The 22,694-nt window shown below is 33.2% G+C and overlaps 1 protein-coding gene across 2 annotated transcripts in view; it reads left to right on the top strand.

Moving 5' to 3' along the window:
- The window catches only part of Lpin (phosphatidate phosphatase LPIN), a 72,505-nt gene extending 49,811 nt beyond the window's left edge, over positions 1 to 22,694 (top strand). For both annotated transcript variants that reach the window (XM_088238533.1, XM_088238532.1), the window contains exons 3-16: positions 7,962 to 8,206; positions 8,342 to 9,031; positions 9,342 to 9,517; positions 10,053 to 10,265; positions 10,565 to 10,724; positions 11,370 to 11,598; positions 12,412 to 12,560; positions 13,171 to 13,298; positions 13,861 to 14,105; positions 14,426 to 14,574; positions 14,877 to 15,015; positions 16,434 to 16,649; positions 17,649 to 17,752; positions 21,344 to 22,694. In XM_088238533.1, coding sequence (XP_088094659.1) covers positions 7,962 to 8,206; positions 8,342 to 9,031; positions 9,342 to 9,517; positions 10,053 to 10,265; positions 10,565 to 10,724; positions 11,370 to 11,598; positions 12,412 to 12,560; positions 13,171 to 13,298; positions 13,861 to 14,105; positions 14,426 to 14,574; positions 14,877 to 15,015; positions 16,434 to 16,649; positions 17,649 to 17,752; positions 21,344 to 21,521 — 3,021 coding nt within the window. In that variant the 3' untranslated portion in view covers positions 21,522 to 22,694. The remainder of the gene's footprint in view (positions 1 to 7,961; positions 8,207 to 8,341; positions 9,032 to 9,341; positions 9,518 to 10,052; positions 10,266 to 10,564; positions 10,725 to 11,369; positions 11,599 to 12,411; positions 12,561 to 13,170; positions 13,299 to 13,860; positions 14,106 to 14,425; positions 14,575 to 14,876; positions 15,016 to 16,433; positions 16,650 to 17,648; positions 17,753 to 21,343) is intronic.

Below are 22,694 nucleotides of genomic sequence, written 5' to 3' on the forward strand. Positions count from 1 at the left end.
TTATCATTATCTGCTTTATACTGCATATTTTGACCTGATAAAAATTTAAGTAATAATAAAAAATTGCGAAAAAATAGGTCTATTCCATTTTAATTAAAAGATTACAAGGCGACATTTATATTTGGATATTTAATTGAGTTTATTTTTCGCCCCGGAAACGGAAACAAAGAAACCATTTTGTTCCGAAGCCTACCGGTATATTATTTTTACGTATCGTTATCGTACTATAATCGCTATGATTTTTTTTTATTTTCTAATTTTGTAATAATTACTTATCCTGTGACGTCACATTATATTATAGAAACTAGGTATAAGATAAAAAAATGTGTTTTAAAATACGCATTTTAAATGTTAATTTGGTACAATTAAAGGGATCAATAAGGGGAAAGTTCAAATTATATTCACGAGCATAACGTATAAGTGGAGAGTTCTGGGCATAGTTTGTACGAACTGCTGGCACATGAAATAGAGAGCTCGACGTGTGACGGTTGCGGTAGCCTATATATAAACTTATTTTGACTTATTTGCGCATGTTGTGTTTACATATAAACAATATCTAAACATAACATATTGTGATTCTTATACCAATTTCGTATTTATTGTTTGTGAACCATAAAAAAATAATATTAAAATATTTAAGAGCTATAAATATACTCCTGGCAAAGATCTACATTTCGCTGAAAACCGCACGTAAATCGGTCCAGAGTCTATCGAGGATACACATATATATATATTAGATATATATTATGTGCCTTGTCCAGTATAAGATCCTATTACGATATTCCGTACATCTCGATGTTACATTAGTGACCAATTTAGAGTTCATTCACAGAATATTCGCGTGCCCGTGTCTAGTTCTGAGTTCTGACTTTCAATCTGGGTCATCAGCAGTGTTGAGTTCATATTCTTTGACAAGGTTTTTTGTTACGCTTAGAAGTTTGCTACTAAGAACTCGTCTCTTTACATTGTCGCGTTGTTACTTGTAACTCGTAATGGCTATCAATTATACACACACGTATGTATCTGGGTAATAGCTCGTTTATATACACCTTAATATTATATTATGCTACACTATAATAAGTGTATAATAATATATACTACACAGTTCAGTAGCATGTCATAACAAAATAAATTGTTTTACTGAAAATATTTACTTCAATTTTAAGTCAAATTGAATTAAATATTGCATAGAATCATCATCATCATTACATAGGGCACTGCACTGCCACACCAATCGCAGCGTATCTTGATCATTTTTGCTACATGAAGGTAAGGTGATCAGTCTCACGCTTCAGGTCCAGGGACTATGTAATATTTTTAGCGTAAAAACACCCTTTTAGATAAATATTTCATATCAACCATGTCGGTAATCGAACCCGAGACCTTTTGCATGGTAGGCAAACGCGCTGACTATTACATCACGAGGGCGATTTTCATAGAATCGCTTTTGTAATACCCCCTTGAGGTATTATATTACGAAAATGGATCTGTGTAAGTTTTCCTTGATAATAATCATGAACTAATAGATACATCGGTGAAAATTAAACGTCGCCTATGCAATGTCTGCATAGCATATATTCTCCTCTACGGATGCGAATCGCGGCAACTCACTACGCTTAGTATTAAAAAAATTCTAGCAAAATAAAGATTCGGCAGAGGACTTCTCAGCATTCGCAGCCCGACTCTTAAAAAAATATTTTATAATTTATATTTCTGAACCAGTTTTTTGGTGTTCAATTTATTGTATTCTGATCCAACCCAGTGGTTTTTTTTATTTGTTAATAGACTACTAAACCAAGCATTTTTTTTTAAATGTATGTTTCGTATTATCGGTGCTATGATTTTTTAAAGTTTTATATTTCTGATATTACTCCGCATGTGACGTCTCAAGTTTTCTTCCGCTTCTTCTCAGTCGGTTCTGCCAATTGGTTCGTTGACTTACCGTGAACCAGAAATCTTTCACAACCCTCTTATAATTGGTTGATTCATATGAACAGTAACGTCGTTCAAAGTATTTCGTTTTTATTGAATTCTTTTTTTCATACATTTTTAAGAAGCTTCCGTATATTTAAAAAAAAATATATTAAAATTTTTCATTGATACACCCTTACGGGTTTACACACATTTAACAAAATATTTTTACTTTTAAAATTCACATTCTACTGTTAATAATAATATTTTTAACATCTTTTGCAAAGGTCATCCGAGTCTTTTGTTAAGTTTTGTCTGGAAGTTTATTGTATAATTTCAGTCCATGGTTTATTAGTCTCGATTGCCCTTTTCTCGTTTTGGAAGGTTGTATATTTTTCTGATATTCTCGTATTGTGTCCATGTTTACTACAGATTTATTCAAATTTTAATTCTTCGTCTACAATTACATCAGTGGATAATTTATGAATAAATTTTAAGGATTCTATTAATGATCTAATTTTTACCGCGTGTGAGAAAACATTTTTTGTATCCAATTAAGGCTGAACTTCGGGCAAATTCATTTTGTGGTGTCGCTTCAGATTCAAAATTATATCACATTATGAATTCATACGCGTAATAATTTATAACAATACATAAATACTATGCATGACGTGAGTCGCCCATTTCCGACATTCATCTTGTCCAGTTTTTATAAAAAATGAACTGAGTATGCTATTATATGGCTTAATAAAGAGGTACCTACATAAATCTTCCGCAAAAAAATCCAAGACTAGTATTTTACAGTCAGTAAAGTTAAGCTAAGGTTTCCTAGGACAGCGGTGCCCGTATCTTAACGGTTGTAGTGAACGGTGATGCGGTGGACAGCCGTCGTAACGTCGACTAGAAAGTGGTTTCCTAGGGAAACGGTATTAAATGGTGTTGATAACACCGTTTTCCTAGGAAACCACACTCTAGTGATCGTTACGACGGCTGTCCACCGCATCACCGTTCACTACGGCCGTTAAAATACGGGCACCGCTGTCCTAGGAAACCCTAGCTTATCAACACCATTTAACACCGTTTTCCTAGGAAACCACTCTCTAGTCGACGTTACGACGGCTGTCTACTGCATCACCGTTCACTACGGCCGTTAAAATACGGGCACCGCTGTCCTAGGAAACCTTAGCTTTAAGCTGATAAACATTGTCCAATGGGGAAGTTCTGTCCCGCGGCACATTGGATATAAAAAATGTTTTCTTGCGCGTGGTAAAAATTAGAGCATCAAATTGTATGGCAAAGTTTCTTGAAAATTTATGAAAAAAAGAAAATATAAGCATAAAAATAAATATTTAATACATAAAATGGTATTGTAGTGCGTAAGAGATATCGTAATGAAAATGACGATTAACCTTTGGTCCTTCAATTGATCCGCTTAAGTACTTGGAATTTTTCCCGTCTGATATATTGTTTTTTTAATTATTAACTATACTTTTAAGATAACATTTTGAGTGATAGATTTATGACTCACCGAGTAGTACAAAGGTGGACATTTTTTATGCTTTTCATGCTGGATCTTACTGTTATTTGAGGCACGAAGGAGAATGATAAAACTCCACAATTTTCAAAACAGTATGTGTGAAATGCATTTTTCTATTATTTTGATTCTAAAAATTGCATCTTAATTGAGGCAAATAAAAATAAAACAAATTTACTTTAAAAGCGGGTTACATTATTATTTTAACCCTTTCAGACCTGATTTGATTCCTGTGGATCTTTTATACTTTAAAATTATTTATCGTTTTTTTTTTCAAACAATGGGCCTCAAACTGACAACGAAAAAACAGACAAAATTAATGGGGAAGTTTAAACGCTTTTCCAATAATTTCTAGGTATTTTCTAAACTAAGTACACAGTGGGTGAGGACCACGAGGACATATATATTGATCGCAGTGTCCGGTCTTTAATAAATACATCAAGTAATAGTCTAAAAAAATACACACAATAAACCATAGAATTAACAATAAACTTAACTTGGATATCTCAATAGCGACGGAGATTTGAAAATCTCTTGAAAATAAAAATTAGTGGTTTAAAACAAAGTTGTTTTATTTATTTTATTACAAAAATATAATGTTAAAAGTGCAACACATACCTCTGCCTTTCACTTATTTCACTGCTTGAAAATGTTTCACCTAAAAAACAAATCACTTTGACTTTTTCTTCTACGTTTTAAAATAAAAAAAATGATATTTTTCACTGAACAGTTTTATTTAAATTATTTTTAAGACTTTAAGATATGTGAGATTACTTTTATTTGTATGAACATAGTCCTGACCAGCACGATCGTGAGGGTGGGTGTTATCGGAAACTGGATTTTCCGGATTTTTTATTTTTTTATCTCAGTTATGTCTAACTATCATATAAAAGGCAAAGTTTCTCAGCAAAATACAAATTTCAGTTTCAGGTCTGAAAGGTATATATATGGCTAATCAATATGGTAAACAGTAAACTCAAACATTCAGAAAATCATCAAGGAGTTTCCTACTCAAATCCCTCCCGCTAAGGAAAATCCAGTCCTCACCTCCTTTCTTGAAAATAGTTTTTGTCCTTGAGCGCTTAATACGCGCTTCCTAAATATTGAACACTCTTGGTGCGATAAATGAGAGATGTCTCTGAGCAAAAGTCGTTTGGGCTTTGGGTATGACATAATTCATGCTCTGGGAATCTCGTACGGACACTTTGCTGAGACCTCTCCTTATTATTCGACCAGATGTGTGTAAGTGCTTCTTTTCGGTACAGTCGTCTCATATCCAGCACCTTCATGTATTGAAACAACTGTTCTGACGGGTATGTTGGAAGGCGACGAAATATTATTCTCAATAATAATTTTTGTGAATTTGAAGCTTTTTTATTCTTTCAACGCATTATTTCTCCCACAATTTTATTTTATTTTAATTTTTTTAAAAGCTTTGAAAGTGTTATATTTATTCTAGGCATAGCATAATTTTTTTAATCAACATCTTGCGCCTATATTAAAAAATATTTGAAATATACAGGGTGTTCTTTAAACCCTGTCACATCCGTAACCACGATGATGAGTATGATCAAGAAGACATATTGGCACAATAAAATACATTTTTAGAACGATTAAAATTTACAAAAATAAAATATTTAAAAAAACAAATGGTTGCTTACTTCTGCAAGGGTGAAGCGAGGAAAGGGGAGGGGGAGTCTAATAAACCGTCAACCATATGGCCACGCTCTCCTCGCTTCGGGAGTAAACAAATGGTTGCTTACTCCCCTGCAGAAGTAAGCAACCATTTGTTTTTATAAATATATTTTTTTTTAATCTGCGTTCTAAATATTTTTTTTAATATGCTAATATGTCTTCTTGCCCATACTGATCATCGTGGTTTCGGATGTGACAGGGTTTAAAGAACTCTCTGTATAGACTCCTGACTTGATGCATTCTGTCAGTATGGCCTTGGTATATGAGTATTAGTATGTAGAACGAGATTCTAGACTTATTCACGGTGAATTTTGAAGCCAGCAAGGCATACTATCAAAACAAATCTTTTGTCTAGATACACTCCTTTGATCTTTTCTGTGGGGCAACTAGGGGAGAACTCCAAGCAACGAGCATGAACACAATACAATTGTAAAATAACATTATACATTTTGGCAATTCAGATTTACAAGAATCAAAGATTGCGTATGACGTATGATCTTCAAATATTTGATTTAAAAAGTTTTTTTTTTAAATATGCATGTAAAATCGATGTCACATGGCGGGAAATTTATTGTCTTGTGACGCAAAATTACTACTTGCCTCATTTTTTTTATTAGTATAGATTTTTTCAACAAAATGTTAAAGAGTTCTAAATTTAACCCACAAGGGGTTTTCAGACATTTTGAGCTATTTCAACAGAGATGGAGAACCTCTTTGACAGTTATAGAAGTGTGATACTCACATCCACAAATTTGGAAAAATCAGTGACCGGTTTCATCGCTTTCGCAACATCTTCAAGACTGGTAACTTTATTATAGAATTCCATGTTTTTACAAATAGGTGCAAAAACAGTAAGGATTGTATGAATACATTGAATTTTATATTAAAGATACGTCTTGAAGATGTCATTCTATAATAAATTGCAAGAATTTTCACCAACAAACTTAAATTTTTGGGAGTTAATAAGATATTTTATCTGATTGAAATTATTTATTTAAATACTACTTTCTTTTCAGTTACACAGATATTTATATTATTATATATTGTAATCATTTGCGTATCTTAAATATAACCTTTGTTTATTTAATGTTTTTAACAAATATGAATTATTCACGTTATTCCTGTAACATTTCTAACCTCTATTATTGTATTCATAAAGTGATTCACCCACAGATTTATTACTTATCTGTTTTTAACAATAAGTATTATTCATTTACCAAATATCCTTCAATTTTACCTCACATTTGACTGTTAGTATGAATACAAAGCCAGAATTTGTATAAATCAGCTCACTTTATAAAGGTTTATTCACTTCTGTTATACAGGGTGTTCATTTAACCCTGTCACATCCGAAACCACGATGATCACCATGAGCAAAAATACATATTGGCAAATTAAAATATTTTTTTGGAACGAATAAAATTAAAAAATATAAAATATCAAAAAAAGCAAATGGTTGCTTACTTCTGCAGGGGAGAAACGAGGTGGGGAGGGGGGAGTCTGATATGCCGACAACGTACGGCCGCCAGTCTAACATCGCTTGCTTCGAAAAATAGCGTGGATGCTCGGACTAGAGAGAGATAATTATTCTTATGCTGAAATAGAGTCAATGTAAAATATTTCTAGTCTACAAAAACGTAGAACTAATATTGACTCCATATATATGTTCGGCATACTAAATGGTATAATCGATGTTCCATCATTACTGGGACAAGTAAAATTCAATATTCCGACTCATAGATTGAGAAACAATGAAGTACTGTTCATCGATCAGCATAGAACAAACTATGGCCTAAATTCTCCAATGACCCATCTTTGTCGTATTGTTAACTCAAGACAAGATCTGGACTTTTTTGGTTTTTGTTTACAACGATTTAAACGAGCACTAAATAAATAGTCCAGATCTTGTCTCGATGTCTCTTATGTTTGTCAATGCTTCTTTCTTTTTTAAAAAATGTTTTAAACTATTTTTTTATTGTAATATTTAAACCTTATAAATTGTATACATGGACAATGTCCGTTAATAAATAAATAAATAATTTGTTTTTTAAAAAAAAAAATTTTTTTTTAATTTCTTTGTTCTAAATATTTTTTTATATGTGCCAATATGTCTTCTTGTCCATACTGATCATCGTATGTATAAATAATTCTGAATATGTCATTTTGCCCACTCGGGCCACGATTACAAACGATATCTTTATCAGTTCATATTGAGATGTTCAATCGATATTTATGTATGAAAATTTATTATTCAATACTTCAGTCTCAAAGATGTAGCGAAAGCGATGAAACCGGTCACTAAATATTCAAAATTTATGGATTAGAGTATTCATCATCATTTCCTTTCCGCACCTAATGGTGCATAGGGCACTGGATTGGTAAACCAATCGCAGCATATCTCGATCAATTTTGTTTCATGAAAGTGAGGTCTTACGCTTCAGGTACCAGTCGAGGGACTATGAAATATTCTAGTGAGAAAACACCCTTTTAAATAAATATTTCATATCAACCATGTCGGGAATTGAACCCGAGACCTCTTGCATGGTAGGCAAACGCACTGACTATTACACCACTAGGCCGACAGATTAGAGTATTTCTGGTCTTTTATTTCAACAAATAATTTCAAATCAGTTTATTATAATTTTATTTAGGATGATTTACATGCGTCATTTTTGTGAAAATTACTTCAAGGGCGTTGTATATTAAAAAAAAAATTAGAAAGCTTTTTGTTTGTAAATATAAAAAATCTCACTTAATTACTTCCAAAAGATTTCCTTGTTTTTGTTGGGCTAGCTATCTACATTTTTACTTTATTTTTCAGGTGGATTTAGAGCTTAATGGGGAGCCGCTAAACATTCACATGAAGCTGGGCGAGTCTGGAGAGGCGTTCTTCGTAGAGGAGGTACCAGAGGACGAGGTGGAAGCTTCGGCTCACCTTGCCACCTCTCCTATCCCTGACAGCGGCTTTCTGTATCCCCCTCAGCCCTCCTCTCTGCCGCGTCGCAACTCTGCTGACTTTCCCCTGGACAAGTACCAAAACCAGGTGTCGGACTTCTCACACAGGAGGTAAAGAAGACAACATTGCCTGTTTATACCTTTCCCTCGAATGGGTGATTTTCCCAATTTATTCCAAAACCACACATTATTTAATGAAGTATTTTGTGTGATTACTCTTACAAATCACTGCTCTTCTATTTCCAGATACACAGATGGCCAGGGAACCCAAAAGTCAGATTTCTCTGCTCAAAAACGGGAATATCAGATGATCAATGACAACAAGATGTATGATTATGATCAAAATCGAAATTCTCACGAGCAAGAGCCCATGTTCACCATGGATGGCCTAGATGATCAACCCCACGATTATGTTCCCAAACCCGAACCGGCTACTAATGTACCTATAGGAACTGCTAAAACGTTCCGAGCTGAAGAAGTAAGTGATAAGGACAGCCATGCCAAAGAAGTTGTTAGGAAAATTAGTATAAACAATGATTTTAGGCCAATATCAATGTCGCTAGAACCTTCCACCTTGCCGCCTACGACTGAAGTCAAACAGGCTGTGGAAGAGTCAGTTAGTCAGAATCAATCGGAAGACCTACCGAAGTCCCAGTCGAACGGGAGCAACAAGAAAAAGAAGAAGACGAAGAAGTCCGGTTCTAAGAAGAAGAATGCGCAGAGGAAGTCGTCTTCTAGTTCCAACGGTTATTCTAGTCAATCTGAAGCTGTTGTCCCCGATCTCGTGGAGACTGAGAAGGTTAATGCAACCGATAGACTGAGTGTAGAGAAATTGGACACAGGTGACGTGTCTCCTAGTCAAATGTACTCCATGACAAAGATGATTCCCGATGTGCATTTCTACAGTGACACTGATGTCGCCAATGAGTCCAACAGGTCAGTAAACCTTCCTATTTTGATAAAATGTCAACATTGTCAAAATAAAACATTGTCAAAATAAAACTACTAATTATACTGTGATGAAGTTATACTTAGTGCTGATTTAAAAAAAATATGTTAATGAAATACACAAAAGGTCATTCTTTTCTAACATTCAAAAAATATTATGCTCTTAGAAAGAATGTTGCTTCATTTATTTATTTTTTGGAACAATAGCAGTAAAATTTGTTTTAAATATCTATTAATTACAAACTTTGGTGTTATTAAAGACATAATTTGATTTAATTCAATACAAACATTTTTTTAGAGGGGATGGTACTCCAGTACAATCAGACTCGGAGCTGGAGATGGCGCGAGGCTCGGGAGCCGCGTGTTCTACGGAGGGCGCTCCTCCTTCACAAAACTGGAGGTGGGGGGAGCTCCCTTCTCCTCCTCCACAAGCCACCGCCGCTATGGATGATCAGCTCAACATGCAGGACCAGGGTACATTCATATAATTTTTTTGTTGCTCTCTTGTTGAAGTGAATGAAATATTTTGCGCTTTCCTTTACAGTTGCAATATTCAATTGTAAAAAAAAACTATGATTCGATCGACTGTAAGTTCTAGATTTTTTAATAAGCTGTATTTTATTGCTTAGTTTGATACAATTAAAGTGAAAGAGACAATGAAAGCATAAGTGTCAAATATAATAAAGAATTGTGGGTAGTGAAATTGTACATTTTTATAAAATAGAATTATAATATAGGCAAAACCAATAAAAAGGCCCTGTAACCAGACCAATAAAAAGGTCTTTAAATGATTTCAGATGTGTGGAGGGAACTTACTTTTTTTTCTTGATAAAACTATCGATAATATGTAAAGGGCAGCCTCTGGGACGTAATGGCTAAGCCGCTTGCTACTTACACAGACCCACGGAGTTCTGAGTTAAATTCCTGGTGAAATCAAAATAATTTATTAAAATTTGTTCTTCCCAAGTCTGATGCTGTAATTCTTATTATTGCATTTTTTTGTCTCTAGGCCAATTAGAAATCCCCATTACTTCAGAAGTGCAGGGAACCAGCTCATCAATGTTGAGTGGAATGTTTAATTTCATGAAGCCGTCACGTGCGCAAGTGCAAAGTGCAGAAACTGAAGGAATGTATCTGGCCGAGCTCGCCACTGGAGCTATAGATCCTGAGGTAGCTGCCCTGTACTTCCCCCCTAGTCATGGAAACACATCACTTCCTAATGGTGGGTTTTGAATTCTAGTTTTATTTATATGTACCAGATTTGACAAAATACGGACGTTTATTAGTTTCTTTGTTAAAATGTGTTATCAAAGGATGTATCTCTTGCTAACTTTATCTCTACTGTTTCCTCGTCTTACTCTATGAAAATGATAAAATTATGTAAAATTCATGTGCTGATATAAGTATCACTGTTCTGATTACATACTATGAGTAACAGATTAATAATATTATTTTATGTCCGTAGACAGATATGTATCGTTTTCTATCATAAATTGAATATGTATATTTTTACACTTGCAGTATCGGAATCTCTTACTGTGGATATAAACGCAGCGATGGCAACAGAAGAAGATTACGAGTCGGGAAATGGACCATCACTTCCCCAGTCTCCGTCATCAGTGGAAGGTCCCATGTGCAAAGGAAACTACTCTGATGAGGATGATATTAAGATATTCTGCAAGTAAGTGAATATGTATGAATTTTTCTGTGTGTATTATGTTACCTAAATATTTTAAATTATTATATTTGACATTGCTAATTTTGACACTATTTTGAGGTTTTACCTGATGGACTTTATGTTGAGCATGTCCGGTTATGTATTGTTATTATTTATTTTTTACCAAAACCATTTAATTTGTGCCATACGGGCAAAAATCGTTCTAGGATTATTAATCACGATGTTTGCTATAGTTTATAGCAAAAAATGGGTCTTAGTTACTCATGTCGAGAATCGCAAGCACAGCGACAAAACCGTCCGCTACACCGTTAAACCAAAAATTTGCAAAGCTTTTGTTCTACGGAATAGAGCGAAATGGCATATATATAGCTGTAGCGCGTCATTACTCTTAGGGTGAAATGGATGTAACTTTTCTGTGGGTTCCACAGACATCAAGATTAGGTTGTTTTATCTTTGGTTTCTGACATTTTTTGTGTTACTGAGAGAAAGTTATGAGAATATTGTTTCTTTTACTTTAATTATTGTGTTTGAACTTTGATATTTGTTTTTCTTATATTATTATGTATCTGTTTTCATGAAATTTATATTTTGTTACATATAATAATATGCAATATTCTAATTGATATTCTTAAACTTGTAAATTTTTAGGGGATACGTGGGTCTTTCGTTGTGTGGCCCAGCTTGCCTACAGCAGTCTCCTGCGACCTTGGCCGAAGCCTTTGAGCAGGAAGCCATCCGCTTTGAGAACCTCTGTTCTGACCCCTCCCTGCTGCAGAACCCGCGCCTCGTGGTGCGTTTGGGAGACCAGTACATGCCGTGGCTGGCTGCTGCTCCTATGCTGATCTCTCTCATTGTGTTCCACAGACCCCTGCCCAAGGTAATTGTTTATCTGTTGCAATTCCTTTACACATCTCACAATCATAAATTTTTACATCCTTATAATCCACTGTTTTTTAATCTTTTTGAATATGCGACTCCCTTAAGGGAGGGGGTTGCAGTCAAGAGCAATGTAAAAGTGTAATAAAAGTAAGGTTTCTATTTTTATTTCTTTATGTATGTTCTAATAAAGGTTTATAATTTTAAAAAAGCATGGTACAGTGTAACGTGATCATTTGCATGTAAATATCTACAATATGTCTTACAAAATGCCTAAAATGAACAGACACCATTTCACTTTTGATTCTGCGTGATATCCTCTTGCAAAACTTATCCCTATTGACAGTATTTTTCTTTCCCGATACCTGTTAAATTTCTCTGACATTTAAACGGTTAAAGGTACGTAGTAAGGTACAACGGAGACTAATATTGTATACTGTTGAATGAAAGATATTGCATCTTAAAAATTAGTCTGCCGTTGTACTCATTTAAAATTTTGGTACATTAAGCAAGATAAATTAATTAATGTTATCAGAACTATCACCTGAAAGTTATGACCGATCATCTTCATAAATAATTCTTCATCAATACCTCCAATATCCATGCAAAAGTAAGCATAGATGAAATTTACTAAATGATGTATACTTTGTTCTAATTATTACAAAGCAACTTCACAACATTTAATTATTTGGTTTCGTAGGCCTTAAAAAGTATCTAATCAATTTGTAAATGAACTGATCTGATCTGCTGCTAATTGCAGGCTTCTATTAATGCTTTGTGAAGGTAATTGAAATTGTTATTATTATTTTTACAGAGTGTTGTTCAGAATTTACCGGGAGCAGTGGATGGGACGAGGGAGAAGGCAGGAGTCCAGGGGACCGATGGGGGGGCTGAGAAGACGCAGCAGAGACAGGGGTACTCCTGGTGGTACTGGAGAAGGTCTGCCGAAAAGCAAAGTGCTCCGTAAGTATCCATCTTTCGTTTAATGTGCAGTATTTCATTGATCATCTAAAAACTAAAAATAAGTTCTGATTTACTATTCAACATTTTCAAAAAGGTTTCAGTGAAATTATGAGATTCTCGAGGCAAATTTAAAACCCTAAAGAAAGTCATTGAGAAATATAATTTAATACTCAAATCATTGCACTGGACTTGGGACTTACATCCACATGATGTAAATAATAATATTAATAATAATAATAATGGTTTATTAACAAACATAACAATTCCTTTATCTACTGTGTTTTTTGGCAATAGATTTTTCTGGATTATGTGTTATCTGTCTTACTAGGTATAACCTGTTTTAAGGCAGACATTTTTATATTCAGTGTAAAATAATAACAAACCATGACTACCTGCTACATAGTGAATTTATTATACAATTTTAATTATCCATATTATTTTTTATGAATGTGTTTTAGTAATTCTTCTTAGTTTTCTCTACCCAAAACAAGGAAACATTTTTTTCAAAAATATTCAGTTTAATAAAGAATTAGGAAATAAATGAAATGAGAATTTAAAAAAAGGATTATGTGTGTTTTAATTTCTACAGCCCATACATATTTTTTTGCAGTGACATTTCTAAACCTAGTATTGATGACATTGATGGAAGTCGTACTAATTTAGAGCAGAATTCGACTGTCAATATTCAAGACAAAGTGAGATCTGTGGAACAATCTCTAGATATAGAAAAAAGTGAAGGTTTGTTTGAATGATTAGTATTTTTTTTCATGTCTAATTATTTCATTTACGACACTAAGAATTTTTAGACTTACTGTAATGGGGATCTTTATATGTTCATGTGAATTGAAAAATATTACTGCATTACTGCTTGTTACACATTAACAGGGACGAAGTTCATATAATGTATTTATAATTAAATTGCCGGTCTTAGTACAGAGTTAGTAAAGGTTAGTTACCTTAGTTAAACTGGCAATAATACAATAAAAAAATAAAAGAAAAAATACAAATATGTATAATGTAAACATATCCTCTTTACTTATATTTACATGTGATCGCCTATCTGTTTTTTTGTTTTTTTTTTTGTGAATTAAAAAAAAAAAAATAATGTGCAAGCTTGAGAGATGTGTATCTAATTTATTAGATACACATTAGATACATGTTTACAACCCATTAATTAATCGTAATATTAATAATAGTAATATTGAGTGTTTTTGGAACCTGTGTTTATCCCGAAAAACTATATTTCACGCAGTGAATATAAAGATCCATAACTGTTATTGTAATTATTTTATTTCTTTAGATCAAGAAATATCCAAATCCGAGTGTGAGAGTCCCCAAGAAGTTAGCACTCAGACATCCTTCCCTCTGCTGAGCAGCACGGGGCGAGTGGGCAGCGAGCCGGGCGTAGGAGGCGGCGGCTACAGCGGCTCACAAAGCTCCGAGGAATCTGACGAAGGCGGAGCCACCAGCAACAATACTCCGCAGATACATTCCAAACACTCAGACAGATTTAGGAAAACTTTAAGACTCTCCTCAGAACAGATTGTAAGTTGAAAATTCTCTTTTTCTGCACATATGGCCCTTAAAAATGCCTCGTTGTTCAAGGCTGATATGCTGTGGACATGTATGGATCCTATGGAAGTGTTAGTTGAAAATATTGCTGCATGCAAAAGCTGTTGGGTCACAGTCATGATAAATTGGTTACAAAATTAAATTGATTTTTAGTATCATTAATTTATTTCTGGTAATGTATGCGCAATCCAAATCACTGTGGTACTGATTATATTAAGATTTTGTTTGTTGTATGTCTTGTGACACTGATTCAAACAGTCTGCTGACACTGACCAATAAGTGTTTTGTTTTAGGCGAGCTTAAACTTGCGTGAAGGAATGAACGAAATGTTATTCAGCGTTACAACTGCATACCAAGGAACTTCACGCTGTAAATGCCATGTATTCCGTTGGAGACATGATGATAAGATCGTCATCTCTGATATTGATGGCACCATCACTAAGTACGTTTATTTACAAAATATTTTTTATTCTTTTTTAATCTACAGTAAAATCTATTTCTCAGAAAAAGATTTTGATCTTTTGAATTTTTATATTCATTCCCATATGTTCCCTCTGACGCAGTAGATCCTCTACATAATATATATAAAGGTCTTAAAAATTCTGGGAGCAGATCAATGACTCAAAGGCAGATTAGTAAACAATTTACTAGACTTCTTGAGATATCCCTTATACCTTTTAAAATCCACAGTGAATATCTTAAGGAATCATAAAATATTTCCTTTTCTAATGATTGTGAATGCAGGTCGGATGTCCTTGGTCACATATTCCCAATGGTCGGAAAGGATTGGGCACAAAGTGGTGTGGCTCAGTTATTCACCAAAATCAAAAATAATGGATACAAGCTTCTCTACTTATCAGCTCGCGCCATTGGGCAGGCTAAGGTAACTGCTCTTTATTTTATGTGCTTTTTAAACATTTTTTTTTTTCATAGCTCATGTATAGCACAATTAAATACAATATTCATTATATAATCAAATACATTAATCATGTTGATACTTAAATTATGCCATAGAGTTAGGTGGTTGAAATAGATGGATCTTTTCTTTTTTTGACTAAGATACCAAACAGAAAATTACATTGATACATTTCTAGGTGAGAGAAAAATTAATTTGAATATGTATTGTACAATGCGTTTTTCAGGGTTATTACGTAATGAGTATGTTCAGTGGTTTTTTTAAATTTTTTTATTTGTTAATAGACTATCAAACTAAGCCAAAAAAAATGTGTTGTATTATCATCGCATATTTTTTTAAGTTTTGCACTTCTAAAATGTGACATCCCGAGTACCGTGACATCCCGAGCCCGTGACATCCCGATTAGTCGTCAGTGAATAATGCTAACATTTAAAAGTAGAAACCTGTAGTGTAATACACTAATTGTTTCAAAAAATTGCTACCCTGAATCTGGAATCTATCACAACACATAGCAACGCTATAATCAATTGGTTATTGTTCACAAGAACCTGTGACGTTTCAAATTAGTTAATTTGTATACATTTTTGAGATACTTCCCCGTACAGTTAAATGCTCTTATTGTTATCGCGTATAAGAAAACATTTTTAAATCAAATTTCATATAGCACTGAACTTCCTCATTATGAAAAATCGGCTATGGTCAACGCTACATAGAAAGGGGCATAAGTTTTTTTTCCAACCAGTAATCTTAGGGAACCCGATGAGTTACCAAACTCGATTGGTAAAAGAAGCGATCGAGATTTACAAACATTCCGACAATAGAAACAGAAATTATTGTATGTGATTGGTGCGATACCTGGACTTGGAGGGCGAGAACTATTCACGGGGACCTGTCACAATAGATCTTCACGGGTCACAGTGACGTCAGAAGCTTAAAGCATAGCACTGACCCCCGCCTCTAAGAATAAGAATAATGCGGTTAAAATCGTCCTGGCACCTAGTTATAAAAAAACTGCATAAAAGCGTAGACTGTGAAACAATACAGATTTTGAATTAACAAGCTGCATATATCAACGACTGCGGCACGGTACAAATCCTAAGAACATAACGTTACATAAATAACATTAACCCTGATGATGGACTCCAGAAAAGCTTATTATACATCTGAACGATCTGAAATTTAATCATGAATTCGTATTGTTATTACTTCGTTAATCAAACCCTAAACAAACTTTTTACTCCACAGGAACTGACAATCTTTTATGTTTTTCTTTACATTTGAATAAGTTGTTGTAAATCTCTTTTCTGTTTTTGTCAACTTTTACAAACAGTTTGTTTACAGTGTTCAGAACTTTCATGAATTTATGTGATTATGATTTTTTTCAGGTTACTCGTGAATATTTGCGATCCATAAAGCAAGGAGACCTCTCTCTTCCCGATGGTCCCCTGCTGCTCAACCCAACCTCACTCCTGCGAGCGTTCCACCGAGAAGTGATTGAGAAAAAACCTGAAGAATTCAAGATTCAGTGTCTCTCTGACATTATGGCTCTTTTCCCCGAAGGGAGCAAACCCTTCTATGCTGGCTATGGAAATAGAATCAATGTAAGGGCTGAATACACTTCGCACTATCTTTAATTCCTAATCAGTTTTAATTAAGATAATTATTTAGTAATGTCTGATGCGTGTCAAATTTTTCAATCTGTGTTACACGCAAAGGTCATTAAAAAAGAGTGACTTCCATAATAATTTCCAATTTTTCATTCTTTTGAATGGGGAAATTCAGTGCTACGGGAAATTTAATTGTACAGTGAAGTTTCTTTGAAACGTCACAGGTTCTTGTAAACTATAACCAATTCATTATAGCGTTGCGATATATTGTGATAGATTTCCGGTCTCCGGGTAGCAATTTTTTTCAATGTTAAGTGCATTTTGTCAGCTATGGGGTTCTACTTTTAAATGTAAGCACAACTCGCCAACTCGTGGCGTCACGGGTGGAGTAATTTCAAAAATACAAAACATGAAAAAATCATAGTGATGATAATACGATGCATAAAAATATTGGAAATAATTTTGGTTTAGTTTGATAATCTGTTAACAAATAAATAAAGAATTTAAAAACTACCGAACTTCCACGAAATCGAGTGGGGATGAGTCGGCCTCGTAGTGTAGTAGTTGGCGCATTTTCCTACCATGGGCCTTTCTCCAACAGGCGCAGTTGGTTATACGGCTAACTGTGAAACCGGCGTCGCGGGTTTGATTCCCGCCAGTTGCAAGAAAAAAATTCAAGAAAGATTTTTTTCTCCACCGGTCTGGGTGTTGTGGTGTATTTTTCATAACCTCCTTCCTTATCCCCTCTTTCCCACCTGCTGACAAGCCTCTAAACAGAGGCTTAACGGGTAAATCTTTTTGAAAAAAAAAAAATCAAAAATGCTTGAGGTTCCGGGTTCGATTCCTTGGAGGGTCGTCCTGAAATTTAACACTGCAAGATTTCACCAGGCGTGGCCCTGAAGCGTAAGACTGATCACATTGCCTTTATGCAACAGATGGTACGCTGCATATTGTTTGATATACGGAATGAAGCTAACCAATTTTTTTTTTCAGGACGTGTGTGCGTACGAAACTGTTGGAATTCCAATAGTCCGAATATTCACAATAAATTACAAAGGCGAACTAAAGCACGAGTTGACCCAAACATTCCAATCATCGTAAGTTTTAATCATGTTTTACTTTCTCATAACAGGGTTACTTTTTACATTATTAACGCATTATTTTGTTTTACTACCACTAATGCATGCTTGTTTCTAACAAAGTTTATAGTCTTAGTTGTTTTGTTCTAATAATGCAAACAGAGCTTTTTTTTAGTTTGTCATTTGTAGAATTACTTGTAATTTTATTTATTTTATATGTTTATATAAGGAAATCATTTATATAGGCTGCATCATTTTATATCAAACTGTCAAAATTCGAAACCTTTGGGCGGATTTGTGATAAAACTATGTACGAAAGGTGCACAAATGTCGAGATCCGTTCATTATGTAAGGCAGAGATAAGCACTATCGACAAAATCAAGAAAGGAGTTTTGAATCAAATCCAAATAACAAACACTTGAAGATAGACATGTTTTGACACGAGTCTGAATAATGAGATGTCTGTATGCAAATACAGACTGGAAATGACTTCATGATTTGTTTGTAATTTTACATTATCATAATCAGATCAGTTTAATAATCTGGCGCAATGTGGCTTTCCAGCACATTTAAGTGTATGTATTTTAAAGCAAGATTTATATCTCAAAGTACTATGGTATGTACATATTCCAAAATTGTATAACTTTTCCTGCAAAACATTTCAACTTTATGCAATATAAAAAATATTTTCCTGAACTTTATTTTTGTTAGTAATTATTGTTTTTCTTTATTACATTCAAATTTTTGATCATCGGGGTATATAATATATGCGCATATCTTTACAAAAATATTAGTTAGTTTTAATTTTAAACATAAAGTTTTTTTTTGAAAAGTGTAAAATTAAAAGGATAAATTTATTGTAAAATAAATATTGCCGAAAATACAACCTAAATATAACAGAAAAAAAAATTCTTATAATATATAACTATGTCTTCACAAGAAATGTAAGCAAATGTTTATAAATAAGTTTAGTACCTGTAATTTATCACAATAGCCAATGATTGTAACTCAGTTTGAAGTGATTTTATTTTAAAATGATTTGAACTCATTCATCAGTTTGAAGATGCCCATTAGAAGGTGGAAGCGCTAATCGTTGGAATTGTGGAAATGTACCATGTATTTTATTTTATGACTTATATATGATAATTTCAGTTGATACATGATTATAATTGCTCTGTTTGCTTCATTAGAAAATAAGGTTCAACTGGGGTTTTAAAGTTGATACTAGAAGTTTTGTTTAACAGTAATTAATTGTTATTATAAATAATGTGTCATTACATAAAATATATCAGTTTTATTTTGGAGTAATTTGAGCAAGAATATGATTGACTTTTTATCATCATTTCTGCATTGGTAACACCAACTACAGCACATCTTGATAATTTTTTTACATGAAGATAAGATTTCAGTGCCAGTCCAGGGACTATGAAGTATTCTAGTGTATAAACACCCCTTTAAATAAATATTTCATGTCAACCATGTCGGGAATCGAACCCGAGATCTCTTGCATGGTAGGCAAACACGCTGACCATTACACCACGGGGCCACTTTACACACCGTGTAACATTCCCCATTCTGCTTATGTTTAAATATCCTAATTTAGATCTAAATAACTTCCTAGGAATGAAATCCAGCCTGTCTACAAATATTTGGACATACGCAAAACATTGTTGATTATTTTTTTCTAATAGAACATTATATTTTAAAGCTTCCAGTCCTCGATTCGATAAGTGTTAGTCGATGGCTAAAGTAGATTACACATTGAATCACATTAAATCACTACCTACATTTCCTTACCATATTTACCTATATAATATTTACTTAGGGAACAATTATATCAACGCTGGAAAGGAAAAACGTGCAAAGCGACATGTAGCATCTTTACAGAAGAGCCAGTAATTTTTTTTTGTTTTTTTTTTTAATTAATAAAAAAAATTCTCATGCATGCATGCATATTATTCTGGCGTGATTCCTAGATAATTTAAAATACGAGATTTTTTATTATTTAAAAAAAAAACTTTGATTGGCTCTTCTGTAAAGTTGCTACATTTCCAGCATCGATATTTATTGCTGCAAAAAATTCCATTATTTATTTTTTCTTGACATTGCAAAAAAAGAAGTCTACATGAATGTGTATGTACATATTTTTTCCAATGCATTTGTGTATAAAATGAGTTGAGCATGATTAACACATATTAATGTCTAAAACATAAAAGTACTCTAAGGTTTAAATATTTGCTGTATTTTATGGGAAATCAATATTATTTTTTATAAGTTTATTGAATAATAATTATTTATTGATGAAGGAAGCATACATTTTTATAATTTATTTTCCATAATATTTTAGTCCTATCAACTACTCCATATTTCTTGTTTTACAGTTATACTGGGCAGAGTGACATGGTGAATGACCTATTTCCTCTGGTTAGACAACATATTGCACCAATCTGTACTCCTGTTCCCTACTAGCGTATTGCTTATTCATAAATATTTATTTTTTATAATATTTATACAAAAAAAAGTATTTAATATTTAGTGAACAACAATGTGATATTTTCTGTGCAATACATATTTAAGGATAAGTGTAATATAGACACCGTGTAGGAATGTGATACGCGACGCATCCAAATGCTCTGCGGTAAGATTTCATCACAAACTCATCATTTCATCGCCGGCTCTTGACTTCATCACTCTGCCCACTTCATCGCCAATAAAACAAATGAACGCTTATTAACCGCTAACTGCAGTTCATTGCGTAAAATGCTTATTTCATTTCAGCTTTGTCCTGTCTTAGTGTCATTTTAAAATATACTAAGGTTTGTTGCTACATGAAGGTGTTCTTTTGTATATGTATTTACATATTTATCTACAACAAATTTATAATACAAAAAATCTTAAATCTATTACATCTTCTGTGAAGTATAAATAAACAGATTTTCATAATTAATTTTTAAAATTGATATTTCTATGTGAGCATGGAAATTGCATGAAATAATTCGTATTAACTGTATAATGTGTTTTCCACTTAATTAATATAGCGCAAAAGAAAATGCTACTTTTGTTTTAAATTATCCAACTCTGGAAACAATAAACATTAATTATAACAGTTCATACATAACCTATACATTTAAATTCCAGTTGTGGAAAACTCTTCTTCAAACATCAAAATACTTATTCGTAACATTTACACATTGCATTCAATAATCTGTTGTGTCGTCAAAAATATCTCTTCTTATCCATGATTGTATAATTTTTTATGCTAATCGGCAATGTAATCAAACTAGTATTATTAAATAGAATATATATTTAACTTTTCTAGTATATATGATGTTTTTGTATTTGACCCAGTAAAAAATTGAGAATAAAGAACAGTTTTTATTAATATCAATGATGACATAATTGTTCAAATGCTCTATTTAAAACTCATACGCCAATACTGGTCAGTAAAACTAGTGAAATTTAGGCCTCAATTCAGGCGCTCCTAATGAGGTAGATTAAAATTGTTTCAAAGTACGATCACTCGATAAATAAATGATGTATTTATTATAAATGATCCTTAAAGTAAAATAAATAATTATGAGTTGAAACTATAATGTTTATCCGTTCCAGGTATTCAAACATGAGCTACATAGTGGACCACCTATTTCCACCAGTGCGAGGAGAATTGTGTGAAGATTTCTCTCAATTTGTGTATTGGAGGGAGCCCGTAGCTGCTCTTCCTCTGCCCAGCCCCCCTCCTGCCCTCCACACTTCCCTTCCCTCCATCCCCGAAGGTGCAGCTGATTAACTTCCCACCCGCGCTCCGTTTCATCTTGCGGCTTCGTATTTAGCCCGCTGTAGTGTTAGAGAGAGCTTTCCGTGTTAGATGTGTATATTTTTATTTAATGGACACATTGCTATTCTATGAGATTTTAATAAATTTGTCTCCAGTGTAAATTTTTATATTGCTTACATCTATATTTGAACTCTTTAATGCCGAATATTCCTATTCATTACATAATTGTTCGACAGCTACTTTTATCCTTTCATTGTTGTGTATTATACATGAAAGGAAGATCTCTTAGCACGTAAAACCTTCGCATTCTCCAAAGTAGAGCTAAACAAAGTGTGGTCTTAATGAATAATTATAATGAGAAAGTATTGGACAAGCTTATTCATATTATACTGGTTGCCACCTACAGAACGTTTTGCTTAAAATGCAGTGTTACTCTTGATAAAGTATTTTAATCCAAATATTTGTCTAATAAATGCGTATTTATATTTTATTCATTAGTAAAAGTACTAGCATTATGTTGTGACTGAGGAATCTATAAGATTTTTTTATAACAATATGTGATAGGAATATATAAGTAGTATTCATTTTCTTTTTTTTTTAACCTGCTATTTCTTCTCCAGTATAAATACTTGTGTAATTTTATCATTAATTTTAGTAAAATAATTGACTGAGTTTACACTTTATTAGACTATCAAGAATACATGAAAAACCTATAATATATGTATAAAATGGCATTAGCATACTGAAAATGATTTTGAAATGAAATCACACTCCTCAAATAGTAATAAGTTCATAATTAAGGTCTAACGGCACCACAGTGTCTGTGCTGCATATCACAATTTTGTATGGAGTGTCGCGCAAATACAGTGAAAATAAAATTTCGTGTTGCCGCGCAGTGCCGCTTTAGTACCGTTTGACCATTAGTTTGAATGTTTTAAACTTTGATATTTATGTAATTTGGTATACCAAGTTATTTTTATTATAAACCATCATTACAAAATTGACATTGGTTGAAGATTAATAAGTTACAAAAAAAATATCAATAATGCTACCAACATCACACAAACTATTTGGGGAAGAAAATAAGGAAAAGAAAAACAATTTCGTGATAATTGAGAATCTTTTCCTCCCCATTTATTCCCAAATTTATTTTCCTAAGTACGCATGGTTTATGACAAAAATAAA

Source organism: Micrasema longulum, unplaced genomic scaffold, assembly GCF_059751315.1.
Source record: "Micrasema longulum isolate JH-2025_06_02 unplaced genomic scaffold, ASM5975131v1 h1tg001914l, whole genome shotgun sequence".
In the NCBI taxonomy this organism is placed as follows: domain Eukaryota; kingdom Metazoa; phylum Arthropoda; class Insecta; order Trichoptera; family Brachycentridae; genus Micrasema; species Micrasema longulum.